The sequence below is a fragment of the Antennarius striatus genome, chromosome 3 (assembly GCF_040054535.1).
Source record: "Antennarius striatus isolate MH-2024 chromosome 3, ASM4005453v1, whole genome shotgun sequence".
Taxonomy (NCBI): Eukaryota; Metazoa; Chordata; class Actinopteri; order Lophiiformes; family Antennariidae; genus Antennarius; species Antennarius striatus.
In genome coordinates, this window is record NC_090778.1 from 10,191,499 (window position 1) to 10,216,997 (window position 25,499).

General features: G+C 37.7%; 1 protein-coding gene across 1 annotated transcript in view; it reads left to right on the top strand.

Moving 5' to 3' along the window:
• The window catches only part of LOC137592984 (doublesex- and mab-3-related transcription factor 1Y-like), a 30,588-nt gene extending 12,507 nt beyond the window's left edge, over positions 1-18,081 (top strand). The window contains exon 5 of the mRNA XM_068311524.1: positions 17,924-18,081. Within this exon, the coding sequence (XP_068167625.1) occupies positions 17,924-18,081 (158 nt within the window). The remainder of the gene's footprint in view (positions 1-17,923) is intronic.
• The last annotated feature ends 7,418 nt before the right edge of the window (positions 18,082-25,499 follow it).

Genomic DNA, 25,499 nt, shown 5'->3' on the forward strand with positions numbered 1-25,499 from the left:
TCTGGATTTTCTGCCTTTCCCAGTATCCATAAATATGGGTATTGTGTGTATGACTTAATATGTTCAGTAAAGTATTTGTGGAACTGCAAGAATGCATTTAAGTGCACAATGAGAGTGAGATAAGAATGAAGATCCCGCACCGTGCAGTCTGGGAGAGAGTTGTTTTAGTGTGCTCTTGGAAAGATAAATAAATCTGAAACAACAGTTATTTGGTGCATTCTGTTGGTGTTTTTAGAGGCTCGTGTGCAGAAGCTACTAATATCCTGAGGTAGAAGCCCGTTTCCGTCTGTAGCTTCAGTCCAGTAGTGGTGCACAGTGAACAACTTTACACATGTTTAACATGTCAACATGTGTTAGATTGTTGAGCAGTTTTAACTCTGTACATAGTACTGTTTTCTTTATCTGTACTGCTAAGGCAGCATTTCTCAAATAGTGTGACCCTGGGGAACAGGCTTTCTTTTTTTGCCATACTAGAATAAAGTGTAATTGCACATCCATTATAGTAGTTGGCAGTAGCGCTCTCATTGTCAGGTGTGCACAGGGAGTATTAGCTCGAGGAGCTATGAAGAAGCATCTGTAGTGCTGAGCTTCACTGTGACTACAGTGGGAGACGAGGAGAGACCGGTGTGTTTAATGTGTCCAGAAATGCTGGCAGCGGACAGCTTGAAGCCTAATAAATGAAGGCGGAACTTCAAGACATTACACCCCAATCATGCTGATAAACCAAGTTTTTTCAGCAAAAACATGCCGAATTTGCCAGCAATCATCCCGCTTTGTGATTACTTCAGTAAACCAGCGACCTCTGTTAGCATCATATAAGGTGGTGTACCAAACTGCTCAGTGAAAAAAACAACCCCAAACCGTAGCAGAGGAGCTGAAACATTGAGCAGGAGCTGAGAGTTCAGTACAGTATACGTAATGTCTCAAACCTCGCTTTGAACAGCAGCACTGCCTAAATGAGCTCATTGTCGCCATTCATCCTGACTCATTTTGATAAAAAGAATGAAAAAAATCAGCACAAATGTTTGTATTCATTTTTGTTTTCTAGGTTAAAATGTTTTTTTTATATTTTGCTCTTCAGTTAATGTTACTGAACTGAATTTCATTTTTTAAAATTATTTATTGATTTTATTTTATTTTTCAGTAACAAATGGTGCATTAAGTTGGTCAACAATGTTTACAGTTTAAACAAGGTTTTTTTTAATTAATCCAAGCAAATGGATGCACTTTAAACTTTCATGTTATAGACAAAAAATAAAATGATTCTTTGTTATAAATTTAACCATATTTTTTTCCCTGTTTTCTTTAATGTTAATAAGGATACAATGTTATGCAGAAGTGTACTTTTAACAATTTTATAGACAGTTGATATTTATAGTGGTGGTAAAGAGTGGTGGGGCGTGAATTGTTTTCTTCTTGGTAGGGGGGGCGTAACAGAAAATTATTGAGAAGCACTGTATTAAGGTGAGTTCACTTCCTGCAGTGACTATCCTGCTCTTTATCTGCTGCCTTTTTGGATAATTAGGTATTCTGGGTTACTGCATTGACATTGTTTTAATGTCATATTTATTTATTCTAACATCAATTTTCAAGAGTTCAGTCTATGTTATTACTGTATTTAAGCTTTCTGTATTAACCTTTTGGCAGTGTGATTGTTATCTGTCAAACTGGCCATTCTTCAAAGTAATTTCTTGGGGGTCTTCTGGTTGGCAATGATAAAGAATTATTGGGACTGTTTGTGTGCTGAGGATTCTGATGTACAGTTGTTCAAAGTTTACATTTCCCTTGATAGTCATACTCAACACTGTTTAGCATCACCCTGGTTTGTGTTGAACCATTTGTGATTGTGTCAGTTATTACATGTTTTATTTAAGGGGAGTAGAGAAGCCTCTGATTATATTTTCATTATATTTAACCATGATGCACAAACTCAAGTCTCACTACTGTATTTTTCTTTGGAGTACGGCAATGAGATAATCAGTGACCACTTAGCACTCTATTACGTTTGTTACGAAAACAAAATGGCCATTTTGCTTTAAAATTTGAAGTTGTTTTGATTTTCAACAGCAGTATTATATATTTTTACTCATTTATAAAAACCATGGGGGAAGAGCATCATTAGTCCAGCATCAACATCCTTTTTTCAGTGCTGACACCACCAGCATCACAATCCCATCAGTCCCCACATCTTCTGTCAAGCCTGTGTTTGTTTATGACTTTCACCTGTCCGTTTCCTGTGAGGGTCCACCGCCAGCCTCCAACTGCGAGCAGCCACGCTCCATTACAAGATAACAACGCTCGCAGAGGGTGGTCCGTCATTTGGTGTGGACTCAGGCTCCAACAGATAAACAAACCACATAAATCTGTGTTTTTCACTGACACCTCAAATAGAAGCAATTTTTTCTTTTTCATTTAGGAGTGACATTCCCTTCTTTTTTAATGAAATGTTGATTCATATTTTTCCTTTTCCTTTTTTTAATGGGCGAAAAACCCCACAGACATAATGAAAGTGAAAAGTGACCAAGAAACAATTTAAAAAAAAACAATGGCCCAACTTATCTTACTGACACATATTCTGCAGGCTATCTCTACAAAGTTGGGATGCAAGAGACTGTGTAAATGATTAAAATTAAATGATTCCTACTTAGTTTATCGGCTGATTTAAGTCATCAATGCCATTTCCTTTAATACTATGTTTAATATACAGGTTACCTTCAGTACTTGGACCAGATGCACTGCGTTTAAACACTTATGGTCCATGTATTAAAGAATGAATAGGATTGAAGTATTCCACGGTGCACTGGCGTCACGCACGGATTTTCCCGCGCCTCACGCCCTCTGTCAGCTGGGATAGGCTCCAGCTCCTCATGACCCGCAACAGTGGATGTAGCGGTTCTGAAGATGAATGAATAAATGAACGAATGAAACATATATTACTCTCTTTGTCTGTGGAATGGGTCATCAAGCCCCCAGCTGTCGACTGCCACCCAATCCACAATGCACTCTTCCCCTATGGTTCCCTGGGCAGGTGGAGAGTCCACTGGAGGTTGGACCACATTGTCCTTTTGGGCTGAGCCTGGCCACCAGGGGGAGGGGAAAGTGGTGCCCCACCATCACTGTTTACAGTGGAGGCAGGGAGCGGCTAACCTGGATTGGGGATATTGTCGGGCGGTGGAAAGAGTACCTTGGGGATCCCCTCAATACCTCTACAATGCCTGCCATGGAGGAATTGGAGACTGAGGTCTCAGACCTGGACTCGTCTATCACCTGAGTGGTGGTCCCCCTTCTAGAGAAGGTGGATCAGAGGGTGTGCTCCAATCTGCAGGGGGATTACACTCCTCAGCCTCCTGATGAAAGTCTATTCCAGAGAGGAAGATCGGACCAATAGTTGAACCTCAGATTCAGGAGGAACAAGGCAGTTTTTGTACTTGTCGCGGAACACTGTTTTTAGATGTGTCCATGTCTATATGCATATTTCTTACTGTTACTTTTGAGTGATGTAAGCTATGTATAACGTGAAACTTATATTAAGCCAACAGCTGTGAATCGGTACTTAATTTAAAGTCCTTTTGCATAAAAATGTCTTCACTTATCCTTTTTAATTTACCAACTACAAAATCTTGTGAAGTATTTTGTTTTTTGTGTTGCATGTTGTGTTTGATGTCTCATAACACTGTCTATCTATCTATCTATCTATCTATCTATCTATCTATCTATCTATCTATCTATCTATCTATCTATCTATCTATCTATCTATCTATCTATCTATCTATCTATCTATCTATCTATCTATCTATCTATCTATCTATCTATCTATCTTTCTATCTATCTATCTATCTATCTATCTATCTATCTATCTATCTATCTATCTATCTATCTATCTATCTATCTATCTATCTATCTATCTATCTATCTGTTGTTCCAATTATTTTCTTAAATGACTAGAAATTTCTACTTTGAATGTTTTGCAGATTGATTCAAAGTGTGAACCGGTCATTAGCATTAAGACAGAAAAGCTAATAAATAGACTATTATCCTGGTTAGAAATGTTAATTTATTTGCTTCAATATTGAACCATATCTTCTTTTAAACCTCCAATAGTTTCACTCTGACTTTAACATGTTGTATAACTCTAGATCCATGAGGAGGAAATAGCTGCGAGCTCGGAGCCTCCTTGCCCCTCCTTTCTACGTTCCTGCCAAATTGCGCTCCATCAGATTTATTTCCTTCCCAGGATAGGGCTAATCAGTTGGCCAAATACAGAGATCCAAATAACCTTCAGGAGTGCCATACTGTCCTTTCCCCTTCTCTCCTCCTCCTCTTCCTCCCCACTCTCCACCCTCCCCATTCACCACCCCGCAGTCTCTGCAAAATTGCCTTCTGGAGTTAGTGAGCGGGAACAGTTAAGATTTACAAACAATGATGAAGCTTGTCATGCGTCTTTCTCCATCCGTCACGGCGGGCCAGGCGGAGCTGTGGGTAGAGCCGTCCTGGTGTTCTTCATAAAAGCCAGCTCCCTGTGAAATACGCCCCCGGCCGGCCTGTTTACTGCCCCTCGCTCGTCAGCAGCCCCACTGCCGTAAATTGCAGAGCGGGAGGTGACATCGCAGTCCATCAAACTCCCACCCCACCTCAGTGCCCTCCCCACAACTCACCTCACAATACACACACGCACACACACACATGCTGCCCAACTTTGTCACTAAGATCTAACCAGGAAGGTTTAGATGAGCTGCCCCAAAAGAGTTATGGCTGTTTCAGTCCTGCAGGAGACAGCTTCAAGCCCAGTCTGTCAGTGAAATATTCTTTCATTTCTGTCCTTGTCTAGACGTTAGCAAAATTCATAAACTGTTCAAAGTTTGCACTATAAGGACAGAAACTTTCCTTTCACTTGCTTCTTTCTTACATTGAAAACCGTCTTAAAGCCAAAGTAAAACTTAAAAATGGAGCACTGCTGTGTCGTAGGGTGCTGTACATATTGTATGTCTGTTTTGTTATACCGGTGTCAGCACACAACGGACAGTAATTTAAATGCAAATCAGATTGTTGAGGTATTGCAGAAGTTAATCCTGCAGATCGATGGACCTATATGAGCCCATTAAGTTAGAAATCCATTACTATCTTTCTAGATGATATTCTATTGATTTTTCTTGCCTCAATCTATACTGTACAGTACACCAGAGTGAGTTACTGCGTATAAAATCTGTCGTTTCAAGTTCTCCACCTCCTGTAAAAAAGGAGTAAAAAAGCAGATTGACATCAGGAAGTTTCTTTGTTTCGTGTGTAAAAAGAGCTTTACCACCTTTCAGGTCATATTACTTCAAACTTTCACTTGTTCACCCCCCCTCACACTCTCTCTCTCTCACACACATAAATACTTTAAGAAGTCCCTTCAAACACACACTCACCACATGTACGTGTTTACACACTCACTCTGGAGGTGTCAAAGAGGCCTTTCACTCTTTTGGATTTATTAAACCTGAAACAAATGGGTACTTCCCACCAAGGAGGCGACCTTTTCGGAGGAGGTGCTGTTTCATGTTGTGTAGCTTGAAGAGTTCATTTCCTTGGTCACTGACGTTCTGAGAACATCACTCAGCTCAGTGGTGTTTCACTAGCCGAGAAAAACCAATATTCTGTGAAGCTAATAATTCATCAACAGGTCCTAAGTACCCAAGCAAATGGTGGCTTCTGTTAAGTGAGCTAAAAATTGATTGACATTCTTCATGTTTGGATTTCAATGAATGGAATTCAAGAATTTCAGCTTGCACTTATGATCAGCTTCACATTTAAATGTGGTGATTCAAATGTTGTTGGGACAATAATTATGTGTCCTGCAACTTATTCACCTAAGGTCTGCCCTACTTGAAAAAGTTTTCAATATTTCTTTTGCTCAGTTCTCTTAGACGGGACATACTGTAGAAGAGTTGAACATAGGGAATGTGTTTCCGCTCTAAAACTGAAATACATTCAAAGTCCGTTTGATCTTCTTGTTACCTCTATTGTTAATATTCCTAAATGACAAAAGATTTTCAAATAATAAATAAAGGCAAAGTTCAACTTCTTATTTTTTACTCAGTCCATTTTTCTGACAGGTGAGCAAATCCTTCAAGATTTTTTTTAAGGTTATGACTTAAGTCTGTAATAAATGCCAGCAGAGACAGTCCTGTAAGCCTGCAGTGGATTGTCGGGCTCTGGGGGGCCTCAGTGAACACGTGGCTAGTTTGTGTCTCCACTGCTTACCATGGAGTCCTGTCTGGCCTGTCACACTGTCTTCCCCACCCTGCTGTGCTGCTAAGTACCACAATTGCCTCCAGGCCTTTCGATGGGCTAAATACCAGTGTAATTGTCTGTTGAGGGCACAAGCACAGTCGTAATGTGTTGTACAACACCACCATTAACAGAGGCCTGGGGCTGTGGAGACGTTAAATGGCCAGGGCTGTGTAGTTTATGTCCTCGTCCCCTCACTCTCTATTTTTCTCTCTCAGATAAACACAGACCAACACAAGCTCTCACTGTCCAGCTTTAGTTGGAGGTCCTGTGTCATTATGTCTACTTCTACGACATGTTTGGAATGAAGTGCTGATTTCTTTCTAAAGTCCTTAAACATTTTGAATAAGGTATGTTGAGATCTCTTTACTGTGTAGTCCTGATGCTTGACACAGATGCCTCTCGGAGTAGAATCTTAACCTTTCTTTATTTTATAAGGGAAGATAATTGAATGACAAACTGAGCATATTTACTGGTCAGTTAGGTGATTTTTTTTTTATGCAGGAATTTTACCATGTGTGGTATGTGTACTGTTAGAGTGTAGAGAAGTTAGAAACATTCCTTTTTTTTTTTCATTTACTAGCCTGATGCGTAGTAATTGCTGTAAGATTTAGGACACACATTCAACGTAAGGTACTTCAGTAGGCCTTAGCAAAAGAAGACGTGTTGCTTTATCAGCAGCAACAGACACAAATCTAATAAATCAATGTCCAGAGATCTCACCTCCTGCCGCGTTTCACCCAATGAGCAGAGGAAGCACCAAGCTCACTCCTACAGTGCTGTGTGTGTGTGTGTGTGTGTGTGTGTGTGTGTGTGTGTGTGTGTGTGTGTGTGTGTGTGTGTGTGTGTGTGTGTTGCTGGTGCAGTTGGCAGCACGTATTACAATCTGGCTACTCCTGCTTATTTATACTTCTTACTATTTGGACTTACTGGTGATTCTAACATCCACCCATCCGTCCTCCTTCACTTATCCATCTCCTCATTCCTGGTAGCTCCATCCTCAACACTCTTTAACAAATATCATGATTATGATAATAATCAATCCTTTAATGATCCCTGCAGGGAAATTACTTTTTTCCATTCTAAATATTCACACACCTATATACAGTATATCATACAGGCTCGTACACACACACACACACACACACAGGGCCTATAGGCATGTAGATAATGGGAAGTAGAGTGGCTGGCACCTCTCACATAGGGTCCACCATGGTCAACTTGTAACGGGATGGTGCCTTGCTCAAAGGCACACAGGGGTCTTGAACCGGCAATCCTCCGATCCCCCGCACTAGACTTAGTGGATTGAGCTACTTCCACCCTAATATAATTTTTTTTCTTAATTACAGTCAGTCAGTCATCTTCAGATTACCACCGCTGTATCCGCCGCAGCGGGTCAAGAGGAGCTGGAGCTTGGCGGCATAGGGCGTGAGACACTCCGGGCACAACGTCAGTGCACCGCGGAGCCACACATAAAGACATACAACCATGCACACACACACTCATTCCTACGGGCAATTTGGAACGGCCAATCAACCTGAAGCGCATGCTTTTGGAGGTGGGAGGAAGCCGGAGAACCCGGAGAGAACCCACGCAGACACGGGGAGAACATGCAAACTCCGCACAGAGCGGGACTCGAACCCAGGTCCGCCGTGTTGTGAGGCGGCAGCGCTAACCACTGCGCCACCGTGCCGCCCTTTCTTAATTACATTTTTAAAAAATCAATTACTTAAATGTAATTACATTTTTAATTTAATGTCCTCACCATCTCTCCTCTGGACGTGTCCAAACTATTGAAATCTGCTCTCTCTAACTTTGTCTCCAAAACATCTCACCTTGGCTGTGCCTCTGATGAACTCATTTCTGATACTATCCAACCTAATCACTCCTAGAGAGAACCTCAACATCTTCATTTCCTCCACCCCCAGCTGTACTTCCTGTCTTCTTTTCATAATTCATTTAATCTAAATTGTAATTTGTATTCATAAATAAACGTGTCATTCTCGCTTCCTAAAAATGACACATGCAGGTAAACTCGTTTGCATGTAATTATAGTAATAATACAAATTACTTAAAACAATATATCATACTCATACATATTTGTACATGTGCTTACAGTGTAGTTGTTTTCTTGTTTAGTTATGGTGGCCCGTCTACCTGATCATGATCTTGTAGTCATTTTCCTTGTGTTGTTCCATGCAGTAGCAGCGGTACCCCAGCATGCGTTGATAAATGATGTTGCCTCGGCAGCCCTGAAACAGCTGAATGACTTGGATAAACACGTATGGCAGCTTTAGCACTCACAGGAGGGGGTCCTTCTTTCCATAGCAATATATTTCACTCTTCCTGTGTCCTTTACTTTGGCATTTTTCTTACCCTGTCGACTTACAATGAATCTGTTGTTTAAAATGTAATGATAGAGAAGTCCTGCATATATTGATCGGCTGCCTCAGCTCATTATTGCATATCCATAATTTTTCGATGGTTCATGTCACAAAGCCAAATGATAGAGTGACAGGCCATTTTGTGAGTTGATGGGGCAAAGTAGCTGTAATGGAGTTTTAGCATAGTTACGAGGGCGTTGTCACGCCTCTCCAGCTCTCATCTCCGCCAGGGACAGATTGGCTAACAATACAGGAGCAAAGGGCCCTCTCTGCTTATTAGCCTTTGACCCCAACACTGATGCCTTATGTCAGCCTGTGTTGGCCCTTTAGCTCCATGCTAAAGCAATAATCAACATTTAAGTGTTCACCCCCCCAACACATGAACCCCTAACTCTAACCCCCCCCCCCCCACACACACACACACACACACACAAACACACACCGCCACCACCACAGTTCTTCATGTGGTTAATGCAAAATTGAAATAGGTGGTTGATTTAACTCTTTACCATATGAAAGAAGCCCTTATAGATGATAATACCAATGCTATAATGCAATCAATTAATGTGTTTGACCTGGCTTGACATCAGTAGTGTCGGGTTCAGTACCGGGCTTCATGCAGGAGCTATGGTCAGTGTTCTACACACTTGTGGTATTTGCTTTGGGTGCAGCAACAGAATTCGATGAGCCATCAATGCATTTGGTTCTAAGGAAACCTGAATGCTCTAACAGGCCAAATAAGTGTGAAGTTTCCTGCAGGGTTGGGTGTACTGCAATAAGAATAGTTCTCTGGGGTTACCTTTACACAGCTCAGTTTGGTTTATCATTTTTCTTTTTAAGGTTACAAAGATTCAGGGATTCATAAGCTACCAGAAATACAGTTTAGAACGGCATCTACCTAATGTCAAATTTTAGAATGAAATTCAGTCGTAGCAGTGTGGCTGCTGGGATGGCAGCGATACCTTAAAATCACTTCTTCTTTTATGTGGTATAAAATGGACAAGAAAAAATGTTGATGGCGAAAAAATATGTAAATGCTCGGCGATATGTAAATGCAATATCTCCATGATAGATTACATCATCAGTACTATGCAACAGAATACAAATGTATGTAGTTTTAATGTAACAGTTTGCATAGCTGTTATAATGCTGTGACATAGATACACAGTTCATAACAGATAAAACCCACACCTTTAATAACTCATCCTTTCAGCGTTTGAGTTCACATTGGTATATTTTTATGTGATTTTGACCACTTTCATCATAACCAAAGTTAACCAAAGCATTGAGATGTGAGTAGTGATTAGAAACTGAGGGTGAAGGTCCGTGTTGTGAACATCGGCTGAGTGGCGTGAGCCTCCACCGTTCACTGCTCAGCATTTAAAGCCTGCCTGCCTGCCTGTCCGCTCTTTGACTGAGTTTTCTGGACCATTAAGTCCTGATGTTTGCCTGATGATGAGAAGCCAGACGCCCATATCGAAGGGTTGCCCTCGCATGGACACCCATGGGACACTCAAACTGGCCAGGGATGTTTGCGTTTAGACACAACCCGTATCACTTTAATGGGAGCCATTTAATCCCAGGTCAACCTTGTAATGTGACAGGCGACCTTTCATTCACTGGATTTTTGTTCCCTTGATGATAACCTCTGCTGACGGCCCCTGGGTGTCCCTGGATGTTATTTATTTATTTTTCGTGGTAACTTGAGGGTTGTGAATTGGATTTTGTTCAAGCTAATTCTGACTGCTCAAGAAGACATTCAGACATGGTTCAAAGGCTGAAAAGGCTACTACATGTACGTTGAGTTTCCAATAATGTGGTCGTGTCTTTCCAAAATGTTAAATTATTCATTAATATGTATTAACTACAATCATGACTTTCAGCCAAGTTAATGCCAATACCTTTGTGAGCGACAGTATGTGTTGAATCATGTTATTGAGCTTTTGTAACCAATTCCATTCTTTGACAACTTCCTCCTGATTGGTTGCTGCAGGGATTTTCTCCCATCTAACAACACATTGTCATTATTGTCCAACACTGGTTTTTGTTGATACAGTATAATTGTGAAACAAAAGTACAAAAGTAGCCTTGAACATGGGGCATTTCCGTGTTATATATCATTACCCCAGGGGCTTTTGCCATTATCTGTTTGTTTGTTTGTTTGTTTGTTTGTTTATTTGTCTGGTTAGATGGTTAATAGTTTGTGAGTAAAATTATGCAGCAATTTTTCATGAAATGTGATGGAAGAGTGGGACATATGCTAAAGAAAGCTCCACTGAATTATGGAGTGTATCTAGATAAAGAGGTGGATCCCTTACTTTTTGTTCCTGTCATTCTAATGACGGTACTTAATACACTCTTGGTCACATGACATAGTTCAAGACATCTTGTCACTTAAAATATAGAAAACTGAAATAGAAGTATACAAAGAATACAAAAAAATCCAGCTTAATGATAAATATAATCTATTATATTAATAAAAAACTGATGACTGACTTTTATGTTATTTGAAAATGAAGTTCTCTCACAGAGCTGCCCCTCTAGAAACATCAGTAACACCCTCCTCATAGTTTAATGCAGAAGTGTGTGTGTGTGTGTGTGTGTGTGTGTGTGTGTGTGTGTGTGTGTGTGTGTGTGTGTGTGTGTGTGTGTGTGAGTGTGTGTGTGTGTGTGTGTGTGTGTGTGTGTGTGTGTGTGTGTGTGTGTGTTTATGTTTATGTAAGTTTTATCTACCCCTATGACCCTTGTGTATGGTGGATGAGTGTGTATGAAACCCACAGTGAGAGCTTATCCCTTTTGGATCAGACTGAATTACCATCTCCTCTCACATCTGGGCTTTTGTTCCCCTCTTTGGCAGCAGGAGAAATGATTGTACCTTCATTCACTCCCTCCCTCTCTTAACAGGACAAGTGGGAGGTTAAAAAAGCTTCCTTTTGTTAATCCAGACAAAGACTGTTTAGTAGTTTGGAAATCTTATACAGAGGCTGGAAAAAGGGCAAAAGTTCATTGAGGAGAATAAACTCTCTTTCAGCGGGTTAAGTCTCTGGCTTGTTACAAACTGCTTTTTTGTAGCAGTTCAAACCTCAGATAGATTCTATCTTACACAGGACCTTATCTTTACATTGGCCACACTGATAGTTGTCACGTATATAAAAATAAAATGCTGTTGTATGACGTGCCAATGGTTGTTACCTTGTATTAGTGTAAATCTATGACAACATGGTAGACACTAAAACATGAGTGAAATGCAAGACAGCATTACATTCATCAGGTGACAAGTATAAATAATAAGGTTTTTCTGTAGCGGCTGGACAGTTAAACAAGCTCCTCTTTGCCTACATGTTGATCATATCTACTGAAAAATTTACACCAATATTGTTGTAACAGCGAGCTGTCTCTGCTGCCAGTGTGAGAGATTCTTAAGTAAATGCTCTGATAAATGATAAACTTTATCAAAATAAACCTCATACTCAATATACAGTACCTTTTGTCCCCATACTTTCAGTCTAGCTTCCTCAGGTCCATCAGATAAAGAAAAGAAGCAATCCATCTGTAATAATGAACACTCACTTCCTTATCCCACCTGCGCTCTGTCTGGCCTGATGCTGAGCACAAACCCCATCACAACCTGTTTGCAGCAGTTCAGTCAGAAGCTACATGGTCAGAGTAAAGATAACAGGAATTTAGAATTCCTTTTTGGTCCTCAACAATATCAATGGCAATGGACAGAAATATGACGAATTAAAATGAAAAAGCAGAGGGAAAAGGAAACGCAATGATGAGAAGAATTTTCAAACAGACATGAGGGGAACTATTTGAGGTCACAAACATCAGCATAACTCATAAACTTGATGTTTTGATTGAGTCTCTTCAGAGCTGTTTGTTTGCCACATTTATATTGATGTGAATGTTTTCATATCAAAATGGTTTCAATGATTGAATAATGATAGAATAATACCTGAAATGACAGCCGAGACTAAAATTAAGTTGTGATGCAGAAGCAGACTCATATATGATGTAAACTCAAGATATGTTAGGATAGAATTATGTGAATGGTTAATTAATGATTAATTAATCTATCAATAAGTATTCAAAAAAATTGTAAGTAATTTATTTCTTTATTTTCATGCAATAATGTTAAGCATTATGTGACCTCACGTTCTCACATGTGACAATTTTTTACATTTTACAAACCAACTATAAGAAGAATTTATAGTTTCCGGATTTTGTAAAATAGAACAATCACGCAAATAATGAAATTAACAGAATTCAATTAGAAAATAATGAAAACGCTCATTAATTGTATGACCCGTGCCGACAGCTAATCGAGAACATGGCTTGGCTTTCAGCAACATTAATCTGTATTAAAGTGGAAAGCAGAGATGCAGCAGAGAACATGTGTACAGCGCTGTGTCGTGATTTAACATTGAAACTAACAGTTGCTTTCAGCCTTTAATTACATCATAGATTTGCTGTTGATGAACAGGCAGAGAATTAACAGTGAGCAGTCTCATTCACAGCCGCCCTCCCCCACCCTCTTGCTGTTATTGCTGAGGTATTAAAGATAAAGCAGGCTGCACTTAGCTACACAAACATTAGTTTTAACGATTGGGCTGCCAGTTTGGAATTGGTGACAAACTGCAGACGGGCAAAAAGTGGAGTCTAAAACCAATCAGGAAGTTAATGAGGAGAAAAATTACTCATCTCTTCCCCTCCCACCTCCGCTGAAAAAGAGGAGAAATGGTGGAGGGTGAGCGATGAGGCAGTATTAGGGAGGCCGATCTGAGGATTCTGGGAAAAATGAAGATTGACTCTTGTTTACAATATATTAATGATATTCCAATAAGAAGGCAGTTCTGAATAATCATGTATGAATATTTGAACATGTAAACGGTTATGTCCATCACTGTTACTCAAAGCTCAAGCTGCTTTGAGTAGCTCCTCCATAAGGTGCTTCTCTTTAAAATTCAATATTTTTAAATTGGTTTGATAACATGTGGGTGCTGACCACAATTTATTTTAATTTAAATTTAGAATTAAAATATATTTTTGTGGTTGTCATGTTTTTATGTTCCTTGATGTAGTATTTCCTGTTTTTGACAGCAGTAAAACCCATTTTGTTTAAACAAACGTTGTATATCGTTTCTTGGGTTCAGACAATTAAAATTTGAGAAATTGGACTTCTTTTGTTAAATATACGTAAATTGGATAAAATACCCTTTTATCATAATTATATGGAAACGTTTGGTATAGAAATACTAGTATATACAATTTCAGTATTGATGTAGTCAGCACATGAAAGAATATTTTCAATATTGCTTTTTATGCTGCTTCTCCAGTGTGTAGATTCCGTGTTTTTTGTCTTAGGTGATATGAAGCAGGATATCTGTGTGTTTCGCATTGTGGATCTGACAAAACCTTTTTGTCATTCCTATATTCTGGCACCTCACTGATATTTGGATGACCATATTCCATAACCATCTTCTACAAAAACTTCTTTATGGGTGATGTTCAGAAAATTCTTAACTTTTTTGCTGTACATTTTATGTTTTCAACAACTCAACAAATTCCCTAAATTTTCCACATTTTTTATATCATTATTTGGGTTGAACCAGCATTTTTAACTAAAATAGTTTGTGTTTTTATTTGCACTCTTTCCTGCTATTTACTACATCTGCTGCACCTCTATGTCCATCAGCAGTCTCTGAGCTGATTTTTTTTGTTGGAACAAATCCATCCACATGAGAAGATGGAACAGATGAATGTCACTTTCTATCAATGGATTACTTACAGTATATAGATTACTTATAGATCATATTTGGGAAACCATTCATCTGTATTTTTGTCAAATTGCTTTTACTCAATTTCCCAATCAATCATCCAAAAATGTCCGAGCACAATACCAAAACAAATAGTCCCTGTATTGGTACTAAGAAGAAAGTCTTATGTCAAGAATGACCGAGTCTTCACAGATTAGTGTTGAGTATTACAGTTTGATAATGGTCATCGTTTAGGAAATGGTCCATAATAATTAATAAGTGATAGTAACAGTTTAAGGGACATGTGCTGTAGATAGTAATACTCAGTAATACTCACTGTTTGCTGGCCTCACATTTGTTTCAGTGCAGTAGACGGGTGAAAATGAGTGGATGCACGCAGCTCTCATCATAATGGTAAAAGACCGAATGATTTTCTTCTGCACCTGCTGACTGCGGCGGTTTGCTATCAATCCTGAGCTTCGCCAGAAATCATTTTATTGCACAGTCATATTTATATCGGGTGAATCCAGCATTTAACACAAAGCTCTGTTTAGTGTGCATTGCTGATACGACTGCTGTTTTGTCTCATTATGGTATTTCTGTTCTCCTTATTTACTCGCCTGACAGTACAGAGACATTTTTTATTTTATGTGTGTTGCTGTTCCGTCTGCATCCGTGAAGCAATAGGAATTTATCATATTAATGACTTTGAGGAGTATCCAAGGAAAAAGATTTGTAGCTCAGCAGCTGAGGTGGTGAAAGGTTTGAGGTTTGGTTGTTAATGTATGAAGATTCGTTTACGCAGTGCACAATAATTTGTTTTTATTGTATGCTTTTTAACCATAAATGTGATTTCCTTTTTTACCAACTACTGCAGGAAAAACTTTGTTTCATTTACACATTTCCTTTGATTTTTCAGGGAAAAATATAAGAGTCTTAATGAGGAAAATCTGTCATATGTGTACTGTAGTTGGCATTTTTTGAGGATCGAAATAAAAATCAGGATAGCCAAATTTAAGAGATTTTTCATCATGAACAGATGAGGTTTTTCAAGTCATAATTTGACGACCAGCAACTAGGCCAAAGAGCAGACTGACAGTTTGTTTGTTTGTTTGTTTGTTTGTTTGTTTGTTTGTTTGTTTGTTTGTTTGAATTATGTATTGTATATTTTATTCTGATGTTTGAATTCATTTATTTTCACTGTGCCCCAGGAAGATTATTTTCTAAAACGGTCTACTTAACTGTCTATCGGTGTCAGATCTGTTCAACCCTATGAGGTACTGTAATGCTACCCAATAATAATAATAATAATAATAATAATAATAATAATAATAATAATAAAAATAATAAGAATAATAATCAGACATACATACATACATACATACATACATACATACATACATACATACATACATACATACATACATACATACATACATACATACATACACACATACATACATACATACATACATACATACATACATACATACATACATACATACATACATACATACATACATACAAAACTGTAACTTAAACAGTATTTTTTGCTCAGTTTTTATTTTTTATTAATTAATGATGAGTCATGAATGACAGCACTCCTTTAGACAGGTTAGTTTAGTTATTGTTTAGTTATTATTATACATAAAATAGCAAGCGAGGTGAATACACATTTACAGGCATCGCTGGTTATTCCTGCCGGTCATAGAGATCAAAAGTCTAAGACTACAAAAAAGTATTGATCATATCTTTCATTTACCTTCTGATCGGTCTGTCACCACTCCTACCCCCTCTCAGTTTTCACCATTTGTTGTTCAATTAGAATTTTTACGCAAAATCTACTATAAAACACTCTATTCTCATTTTCTTTCAATCGATCGTCCTCGCCTTGTCGTACACCAATTCGCAGGTTTAGCTTGTAAAAAAATAATCTCTTTGTTTTTTAATTTGGACGAGAGGAGGTCATGACCCGAGTGCATATTTAATGATCGGGAGCGTTCGGGTCACTTCAGCTGAATTCCGTCGGCATGCGGAAATGGCAGCGCCAGCGGAAATAGCGGCGCTAGCGAGTGGCGCTAGGGTGCTAGATAGTGGCGCTAGCGAGCGAAAAAGTATTAATGTTTTGGACACAAAGTTAGAGAGAGCAGATTTCAATAGTTTGGACACGTCCAGAGGAGAGATGGTGAGGATGTTGGTAAGAGGGTGTTGAGGACGGAGCTACTGGGAAAGAGGAAGACCAAAGAGAAGGTGGATGGATGTATTGAGGGAAGATATGAGGGCAGTTAGTGTTAGTGGTAGGATGTTGAAGATGGCGTTAGGATGCAAAAGATAGGCTGGCACGGAAAAATGATTACATGCTGAGAAATCTGACGGACACAGAGACATAACAGTTTCTGCGCTTTAATGAGCTTTAATATTTAAAAAACAACAACATGGGTAGGTTAAATTAGGTATTTTACATATGTAGTCATTGATTCTCTGTATTTCCTGACCCAGTGTATTTAGCAGTATTACATATATTTACCGTTTTTTTAAAGTATGTTTATTTATTTGTGAGACAGCCTATATGTTCTATTTTCAGTGCTTAAATGTTAACAGCATTCAAGAAAAACACAAATCAAACTAAGAATAAACAAATGTATATTTCTTTTCGCTTAAAAAACGACAGAACACAAGGATCTCCTCAAACACTGACCAGCCTGCTGTCCCATACAAATACCAGGGTTAATTTCTTTCTAAGAATGAGATTCTGAACAATATTTCAATATTATTCTGTTTGATTCTCTGTGATTTGAACTAATCTGCTGTTTCTGTTAATGTGACATAACTCTAGTAGTTGCCACAGTTATTTTTAAAGTAGAGAGTAAAGCATCATGTTTACCAAGTCTATTTAAGTGACAAAAATACCAAAATTCAACAGTAATTGTTTTTATCTAAACAGTGACATTTCCAAAATTTCCTTCCTTAATTCTTCAAAATTTGTATTCAGTGTATTGCAAACTAATTTAATTTTTAGCTGAGTACGTTCAAAATATTCACAGATTTTCTGACCAACCAGTGCTGATGCAGATGACGCAGATCCAGGAACTTTCTTTAATACTGAGGATGGGGCAATGTTACAGAAAGCTGTTCTGATGACTAATGTCAGGGGACTGCCCCCTAACTCTTCCTCCCTATTACAGTTCATCCAATGATAATCATGATCTGGTCTTTTTATGATAAACTACCTAATAGATTTAGAGAAATATTATTGAAAACCATAATCTCAATTGAAAAGTCAGAGAATCACCTAAGTCCTTAAAATAAATCATGGAGGAAATGAGTGTCTGTACTCTCCTCTAAGCCGTGCATGTTATAAAAGTTGGAGATCACGTAACCCTTTGGAGAATGGAGCTCAGTGCTGCAAAACCTGTGCAGTCATTGGTTATTGTATCCATGAATATTTGATTTTCTGTTTTAAGAAGAATCAGAAGTGTGTCAGCTGATCTCTCTCTGCTGTGTTTGCAGGCTTCTTACCCAGCAGCAACATCACTGGTCATGAGTCCATGACCTGCAGGTCCACCAGCTCCCCGGTGAACTCCCATGTCCATGCTGATTGTGAAGTCAGCAGCGAGACACCAAGCTTCACTGTCAGCTCCATCATGGATGGTGACACCACCAAATAAAAAAAAAGCTAAGGATAAACCAAAGACAAAAGCGTTCAGCAATACGTGTTACATTTTTGCAGTTTTACAGTTTCCTGTTTATCTTTCTGTCCATTATAGTGAATATTCCGTATCTTATTAACAACACAGGTCATTTTTATTCTTTGATTTATATTTGGACTTGAAGCTGTGAGGTCCTCTGTTGAAGACAGGTAAAACTATTGAAATTTCCTAAATGACAAACCAAAATTATACAAATTCCAACCTGCAAACAGTCCATGGAAGTAAGGTGCTTTCATAGATCCTTTGTGAAAACGATGCTAAAAAAAATAAATATACATTACAATAACTTGGTTATTAGTTACCAAGATTAGATAAATTATTCAGAAGTTATACACTTGTTTTTGTGACCCAAACATGTTGAAAAATTCGAATGAAATCCTCTCTGTCGCAGCAAATTTAACTGTTGTCGTTTCCAGACAGCATCAGGCATTAATTGTTTGACACAGCCGTGAACACGCAGTGATTCGTTCAGTGTTCAACTAACTTTTGACAATCAGAAGACAGATTCAGTGTTCGCCAAGAATTATTCTGACTGTTTATTCAAACTCAGTATGTAGCACTCACTCGGAAAAAGTTTTTAGAAAATGTTTTTCTCCAAAATACAATTACATGTGTAGCTTTGTTTCTCCCGGTTCAGTAAGTCTACATGCACCGTTTTGTGTAGTATTCATGTTCTACATTAGAATTAGATTTTGATCCAGTGTACTAATTGAAGAATTTGATCCTGACTCTAATTAGCAGAGACTAATTCAGTAATTTTAAGATCAAAAGTATTTTCCGTTTCTACTTTGATTTTAGAGAATATTTTCATAGCAGCCTAAAAATGGAATGCTCTATCCTGCCTTTGGCTAAATACAGTATATCTGATGTGACGGTGCAATGACGCACCCTGTATTACACTTGTAGACCGCGGGAGCCACATCATTCTGTGTTTTCATAGCTGCACTATGTTTGAAAGTTCGTGAAGGCCCATTGACTGTGCAGTAAAGAGTGGATGGAGTCAGCCCGACAACATGGTTAAGTCAGTCAAACCCTAAAACTAACTCCAGTTCATGAATGTAATCCTGTTGCTCAAGTTTGAGTTGTGATGTTTCAGTGTTCATTAAAAGAAACTTTATGCTTTTGAGAAGCTGACTAATGCACTGCTGTTCTCTGTACTGTTCATGTGTTTTATAGAGATTCATTTCCAACTTCATGCTTTGAAAGTGTTTGTGTTTGAATAAGACAGCAACAAAAGTAATTTGGAGTCTTGGAGTTTATGTCGCTACAAGTTTTAGTGAAATAAAAATGCTCTAAGTGATGGAGTGTAAATGCGATGGTGTGTGGGAAACAACAATATAAAACAGACAAAGAAAATTACTTGTATTTTCTTTCTGCTGCGCGCTGGGAACATTCATTGGATTCTACCCCATCTGTTGTAATCAATAACGTGACCACCTTGTTTTTTTATGAAACGCACTTACTCTTAATTTCATCCACCAGTGGTTTTAGAGAGAAGAATGTGGAGTTACCTATAAGACTTTGACATTATAAATCACCTCTTGAGACCAGATTGTACAGCAGTATCGATTGATCCTGATATATCACAGAAATTTACTGTCACTTCTGTTTTCAATTAAAGATACAATCAGTCAGATAATGACTTAATTGGATTTTACAGAAGATTGAGTTTTATTGCTCCGTGGTTTACGAGTTTAGTTAAGGAAGGCCATTTTATCATGGTTGTCAGGAGCCAGCGGCTGCCGTTGCCTTGTCCTTCTGTAGCTGCTGCTGCCCTGTGTTCCGCGCAGGGGGGGAAAGTGTCACAGGATTGGTTTTCCTTGAGCTGTCTCTGCCTCCATAAATCATCCCCTCCCATTATAGATAGAAGCTGCTCGGATTCCGCCGTGACACCTCCTGGTGGAGTGACAGTCAGGAAAGTGAGGAGGAGGAGAACGCCAGAGGAAACTCAAGTGTTTGTGTTGCAGAGAAGACTTTTTAGAGGAAACTGTACTTGACCAAACAAACAGGAAGAGATGAAGTGATCCATCCTAACGTGTGGAGTGAAGGAACCACAGTTTTTAAACCTGTGAAAAGAAGTTAAAAAGGAAATCTGCATAGATACATTATTGGCACATGATATTCAGGCTGCAAAAAAGTACTGAATTTGTATCGTATTTGTATTAAATTGTGTGCACAATTTGCATCTCAAAAAGCTTTCTGTAACCAAGCAATGTTTTTTGTTAGTTAAGACTGAATCTGCAGCATAATTCACGAGATATTTGCAGTTTCACTGATTCAGTTTAATTTTCTATAACTAGAACACATTTCAGAAGTCGTCATTTTATGCAGAGGGCTGCAAAGAAAAACATTTTGGAAATCCAGGAAATCCATAAGTAAATCAGTAAATCATGAGTAAATATTCCATGAAGATCTGTAACGACTAAAGATGAACTATAAGGTTTACTAGATAATGTTTGACCTGCTAAAGGTCTGCAAGGATAGATAGCAACAAGATATACAAAGTATATAACAAGAACTATGAAATATAAAATCTTAGACATTTTGGAATCAAATTAAAAAATATATTTTATGAGTATTTGTTTTCTCCTCAAATTTTCAGTCATATCCAATCTGTTATATCTGTTGCTCCTAAAGGTGGATGTCATGAAACCCCACTAAAACATCATCATTTAGTCTGATGTGTTGAAGATAATCTGAGAATAAGTTGGGTTTGAATAAGTATTTATTACACAATGTGACCTGGATTTTGGCGTGGCTGTAAAAGTTAACTATTCACACTGGTAAAGATGGAGCTGATCGTAGAGTGATGTTCAAAAAAGTAATGAATAATTTAGTGAATTGTTTTTCATTTATTAAATTATAAGTCTAGCTAAAATGCTTCCAACATGTTTTATATGTAACACAGAAGGAACAAGTCAGAGACTTTTCAGAAAGAAGTGTCAGTATTATAAAACAAAGTAAAGTAAAGACACATTTAACTTCAAACATGTAAACTGATTTTTAAACAAGACAAAATAACCTCAACACCATGCACTGGAGACATTTTGCTTGTTATAAAAAATACAAGTTTCAGGACTTCCAGTTGTAAAAAAAAAAACCCTCCAGAGTAACTATAGAAAACAGATGTATAATTATTAAATAGCACAACACTGAAATGAAACGGAGCATTTTGAGCGTGGTTCTTCTAGATTTGCTTAATGTGCTAACTAAAAATGGAAGTGATGAGTATAACTCAGAGATGATAATACCCAGTACGTATCAGGCAGTTTGCTGTGAAGGACATTCAAAGTTCCGGTCATAAATGCACCAGTAAACATTCTGAACTAGACGGACTGAACAAACTTAACAGGCCGCTGTGATGCTGTGCATCCACAACTTATCTTAGGACGTTACCCATCACTTGTCTTTACATATGTGCAGCCTTGAGGAGGACATCTCCTCTCCACGGGGGGCTCAGAGGCACATGTTCATAATTAGAGGGCTCCAAGCAGGAATATGTCTGGAGAAAAAGACAATTTATTGTAATTATAATTAACCTTAACACATTTCCTAGATGGTACATGGATGTGATTACATAATAAAGCCTTAAAGTGTATAAATTAACTAGATATCCCTGTAATTTGCATACAAGAGTTTGCATAAAACAGAAGAACACTGAACTAATTGCCAATCCATCAATCCCAAACACTTGTATGTGTTCAGGTCATGTTGACAGAGTCATTATATTTCAAATAATTGTTTTTATAGGTAACCAAGAAATAAATATACTATATATAATATACTAATACATGTTTATTTACATGTTCCAGTGGAACTCATGGATAAATAATTATGATTCTCTGGTCTCTTTTCACTACGTAATTCTTTGGAGTATCAAATGTCTAAGGAATTACATTACAGTATATGTGTTTTTAAAAAAGGTCTTTAGAACTCTCAAATTTCAGCACTAAATTTTTTTCCATACATATCAAGTTGTATCCATAGTTACACAAAAATTATATTTCAAAAATAAATTTGTGTTGATAAGTATTGTACTTGCTGCAACAATCATTTGATAAAAATGCCAGTTATTTTATAAAAACAAAACAAAAACAAAGACCTGCAAAACATATCCTTTTATGAATCTTAAATATAAGCTGATATTTAAAATTTTATATAGTGTGCATGATGCTTTGGTAAACCTTTAATAGTTGTATCAGTTTCTATGCCACTATTTCAGTATCCTGACAACCCAGACTGAGCCTTTTCCCTATAGACTGATGGCTGCTGACTGATGTTCAGTGTTTTCTAAACATGTCTCTTGAACTCAGATGTCTGGATAATTCCTCAGTAGGAGCTCAGTGTCCCGCCTCCCCACAGAGGCTTAAATCAGTGTTTCTGTGACAGGACCCCTGAGTGGCATCAACGCCCCCAATCAAGACCTCATAATAACCCCACTCAGCAGAGGTCAGTCACTCCTCCACCTCTGAAGGGGCCCTGCTGAAGGAGTTTCCTTCACTGACATAAACATGAGATCTAAGATATGGAGCGAGTTGTTGAAATGTAAAGTAATTGAACTAGTTCACACATCATAAATAGAATTTGCTGTCATTAAAGTTCATGAAAATCATGTGGCAAAGATCCAAAGAAATACTTTGGTTTTAGCTCATCAGAGCACAGAGCAGATACCAGTTATTTATCGCAATATTTATTCTAATCCCTCAAAAGACACAGTCCATATCTACCAGCACTCATGAGGGACGCTAGAAAACTGCAATTCAGTCATACTCACTAACATTTGGTTTAATGATAATCAAGTAAGGCTATAACTGACCTGATATACAACATAAGAAATACAAACAATGAGTACATGGTTGGAATTATTTGTGTGTGAAATTGTCTTTTAAATTAAATAAAAACAACTTATCATCAGAAATTATTGAGAAAGTGGTAAATTCATCATAAAATATATGCAAACATCCATGTCACATCAATATTGAAAAGATGCATTTTTAGGTTCATGCTAATATTAGCCTTACATGCAAATATTAGCATGATGGATACAATTCAAAGTTTAGTTAACATGATAGCATGTTAGCATTTATTAACCATCAATTAATAGAAGGTTCAGCTCAAGTATGTCTGGTGAGATGTTTTAGATGTCACTAAAAGACATGAGAAAGAGGAGATTCATCACCTGGGGACCTTGATCATTGCCAAATATAATGTATAGTGTATTTGTATGTTTCTTATATCATGGCATCGTGTGGCAGTTGCACAGATGTTTGCAAAATGTAATTATATAGACTTAAAGATTTGTAAATGAATGAATGTAAGAAAGAATGAACAAATAAATATATAAATGTATACATAAATTAATACAATTAACTTATATATTATTTTTTATTTATAGAAATATACATACATGCATACGTACATACATGTATATATATGTGTGTGTGTATGTGTATATATATATATATATTTTATTTTATTTTTATTTATTTATTTTTTTTAATTTTTAAATAATTAGGATGTGGTGTTTCATATCATTTTACTGGCCTGAGACTTCACATCACTCAGTCCCATCTGGTGGAAACTGATCATCATTCAGTTTTGAGCATTTCAACTCTATTGTTTCGTTGTACCTTCTCATATTGTTAGATTTTAAGTATTCTCAATTCATTTTTAAATTCGAATTAATTCTTCATTCTAATATAATAATAATATAACAATAATGATATGAATCTTAAATTCTCATGGTGTTGAAGTAAAAAGAGAGTAATTTACAAAATGGAAAACGCATTTGTAAAAAGGCCAAAGTATAAATACTATTCTCTGTAATGATTTCACAACCCATTATGAGGGTCTCCAGGTGGTGAGTTACTCTGAACCGCCCATCCTACTGAAATGAGCTGTGACATCACGTGATGCTGATTACATCCTCTAAGGGAGATCCATTTTAGAGCCATTACCATATTTATGAATATTTAATGATCAATTAAACCATCAATAAAAGTCAATACATGTTTATATGGGGCTCAATGACTTTTCCTAATTAGGTAAATAGAACTTAACCAGGTAACTAATTTATAAGAAATAAGATGTTTATGTGTGTGAGACTGTAGTGACATTTTAAATTGATTAACATGAAGAAAACCTTGTTGTGTGCGGTGGGACAAATGCAGGTCACAGACACTTATGTGAGGTGAAGTTATGAAGATTTATCAGTGGGAGCTGAAGAGAAAGCTGGTCCAGGGTGAGGACAGATGGGCGATGGTGAGGCTGCAGGAATGGAGACCGAGGGTGGAAGGGCAATGGGCACAAGGATAAAGAATGGAAACAACAGCTGGTCAAAGATGACAAAAAACTAGGACATAGACACAGTTGGACATGAGGCAGAAGAACCTGTGATGTCCTGATGGAGATACCTTCAGGAAGATCAGGGATGTTTTTTCCTTACTTCCTTTAAAACTGTGAGACAGAGTTTTTTCCCCCACTACTGCAGTCTTTCCTGACTGGTTTATTTATTTAGGACTTTATTAACTGGGGTACCAAGAAATACTTTTGGATCCACACCAAGGCGTCAATCCTTGAATAAAACATTACTTTTTTTCAGCATTTTTGTTTTTTATCAATCACTGACTGATTTTATAAAACCAGTTAAGATAATAGGTGGAATTCGGGGGATTAGAGGTCAATTATAAATTAACCTTTGATCTTTGGTATCAGCTACTGAGTGTTCTTTAGGTGTCATATTTCTGATTAGTTTATTTCGTATAAACTTCACGTTAAACTCATGTGACACTTATGGACTTATCTTCTAATATACAGTATGTTACCATTAACAGGTCTAACTAATAAAGGTGACATTTATATTAAATTAAAATCCATTTAATGTTTTGCACTTGATGCGCATTTTCCCGCAGCACGAATAGTTTACAGGACAGTCTCTCTGCGTCTTCAACCTGTAGTGCATCAGAATGAAATCAACTCAAATAAATCAGACCTTATGCCAATTACCATGCAGCCTGCAGTATAAACTTTTATTCGGGTTTGTGTTTTACTCTTTATCAACGAACAACATGAATAAATTTATTATGCGTTGTGGTGAGGACGTTCACCCGCAGCCTCCCACTCCCACAAATCTACTCGGCTGGCACAAACTGCAAAGCCACTCTAGTCACCTTGAAATTTCCTCTGCTATTTTCCAATTAAAAGCTTAATAGCCCTGGAGACGGGCTTCATGTGTGCAGGTTTACCGTACTCTTATTCTCTGTAAGCCGCGCAGGCTCGGATCCCATTACTTGCTTGAATAAACCTTTTTTACGGTCAGAAATAGGCCCCGGCTTTGTCCGGTGTTATGTTTCAATGCCCTCTATTAGTCCAGCAGA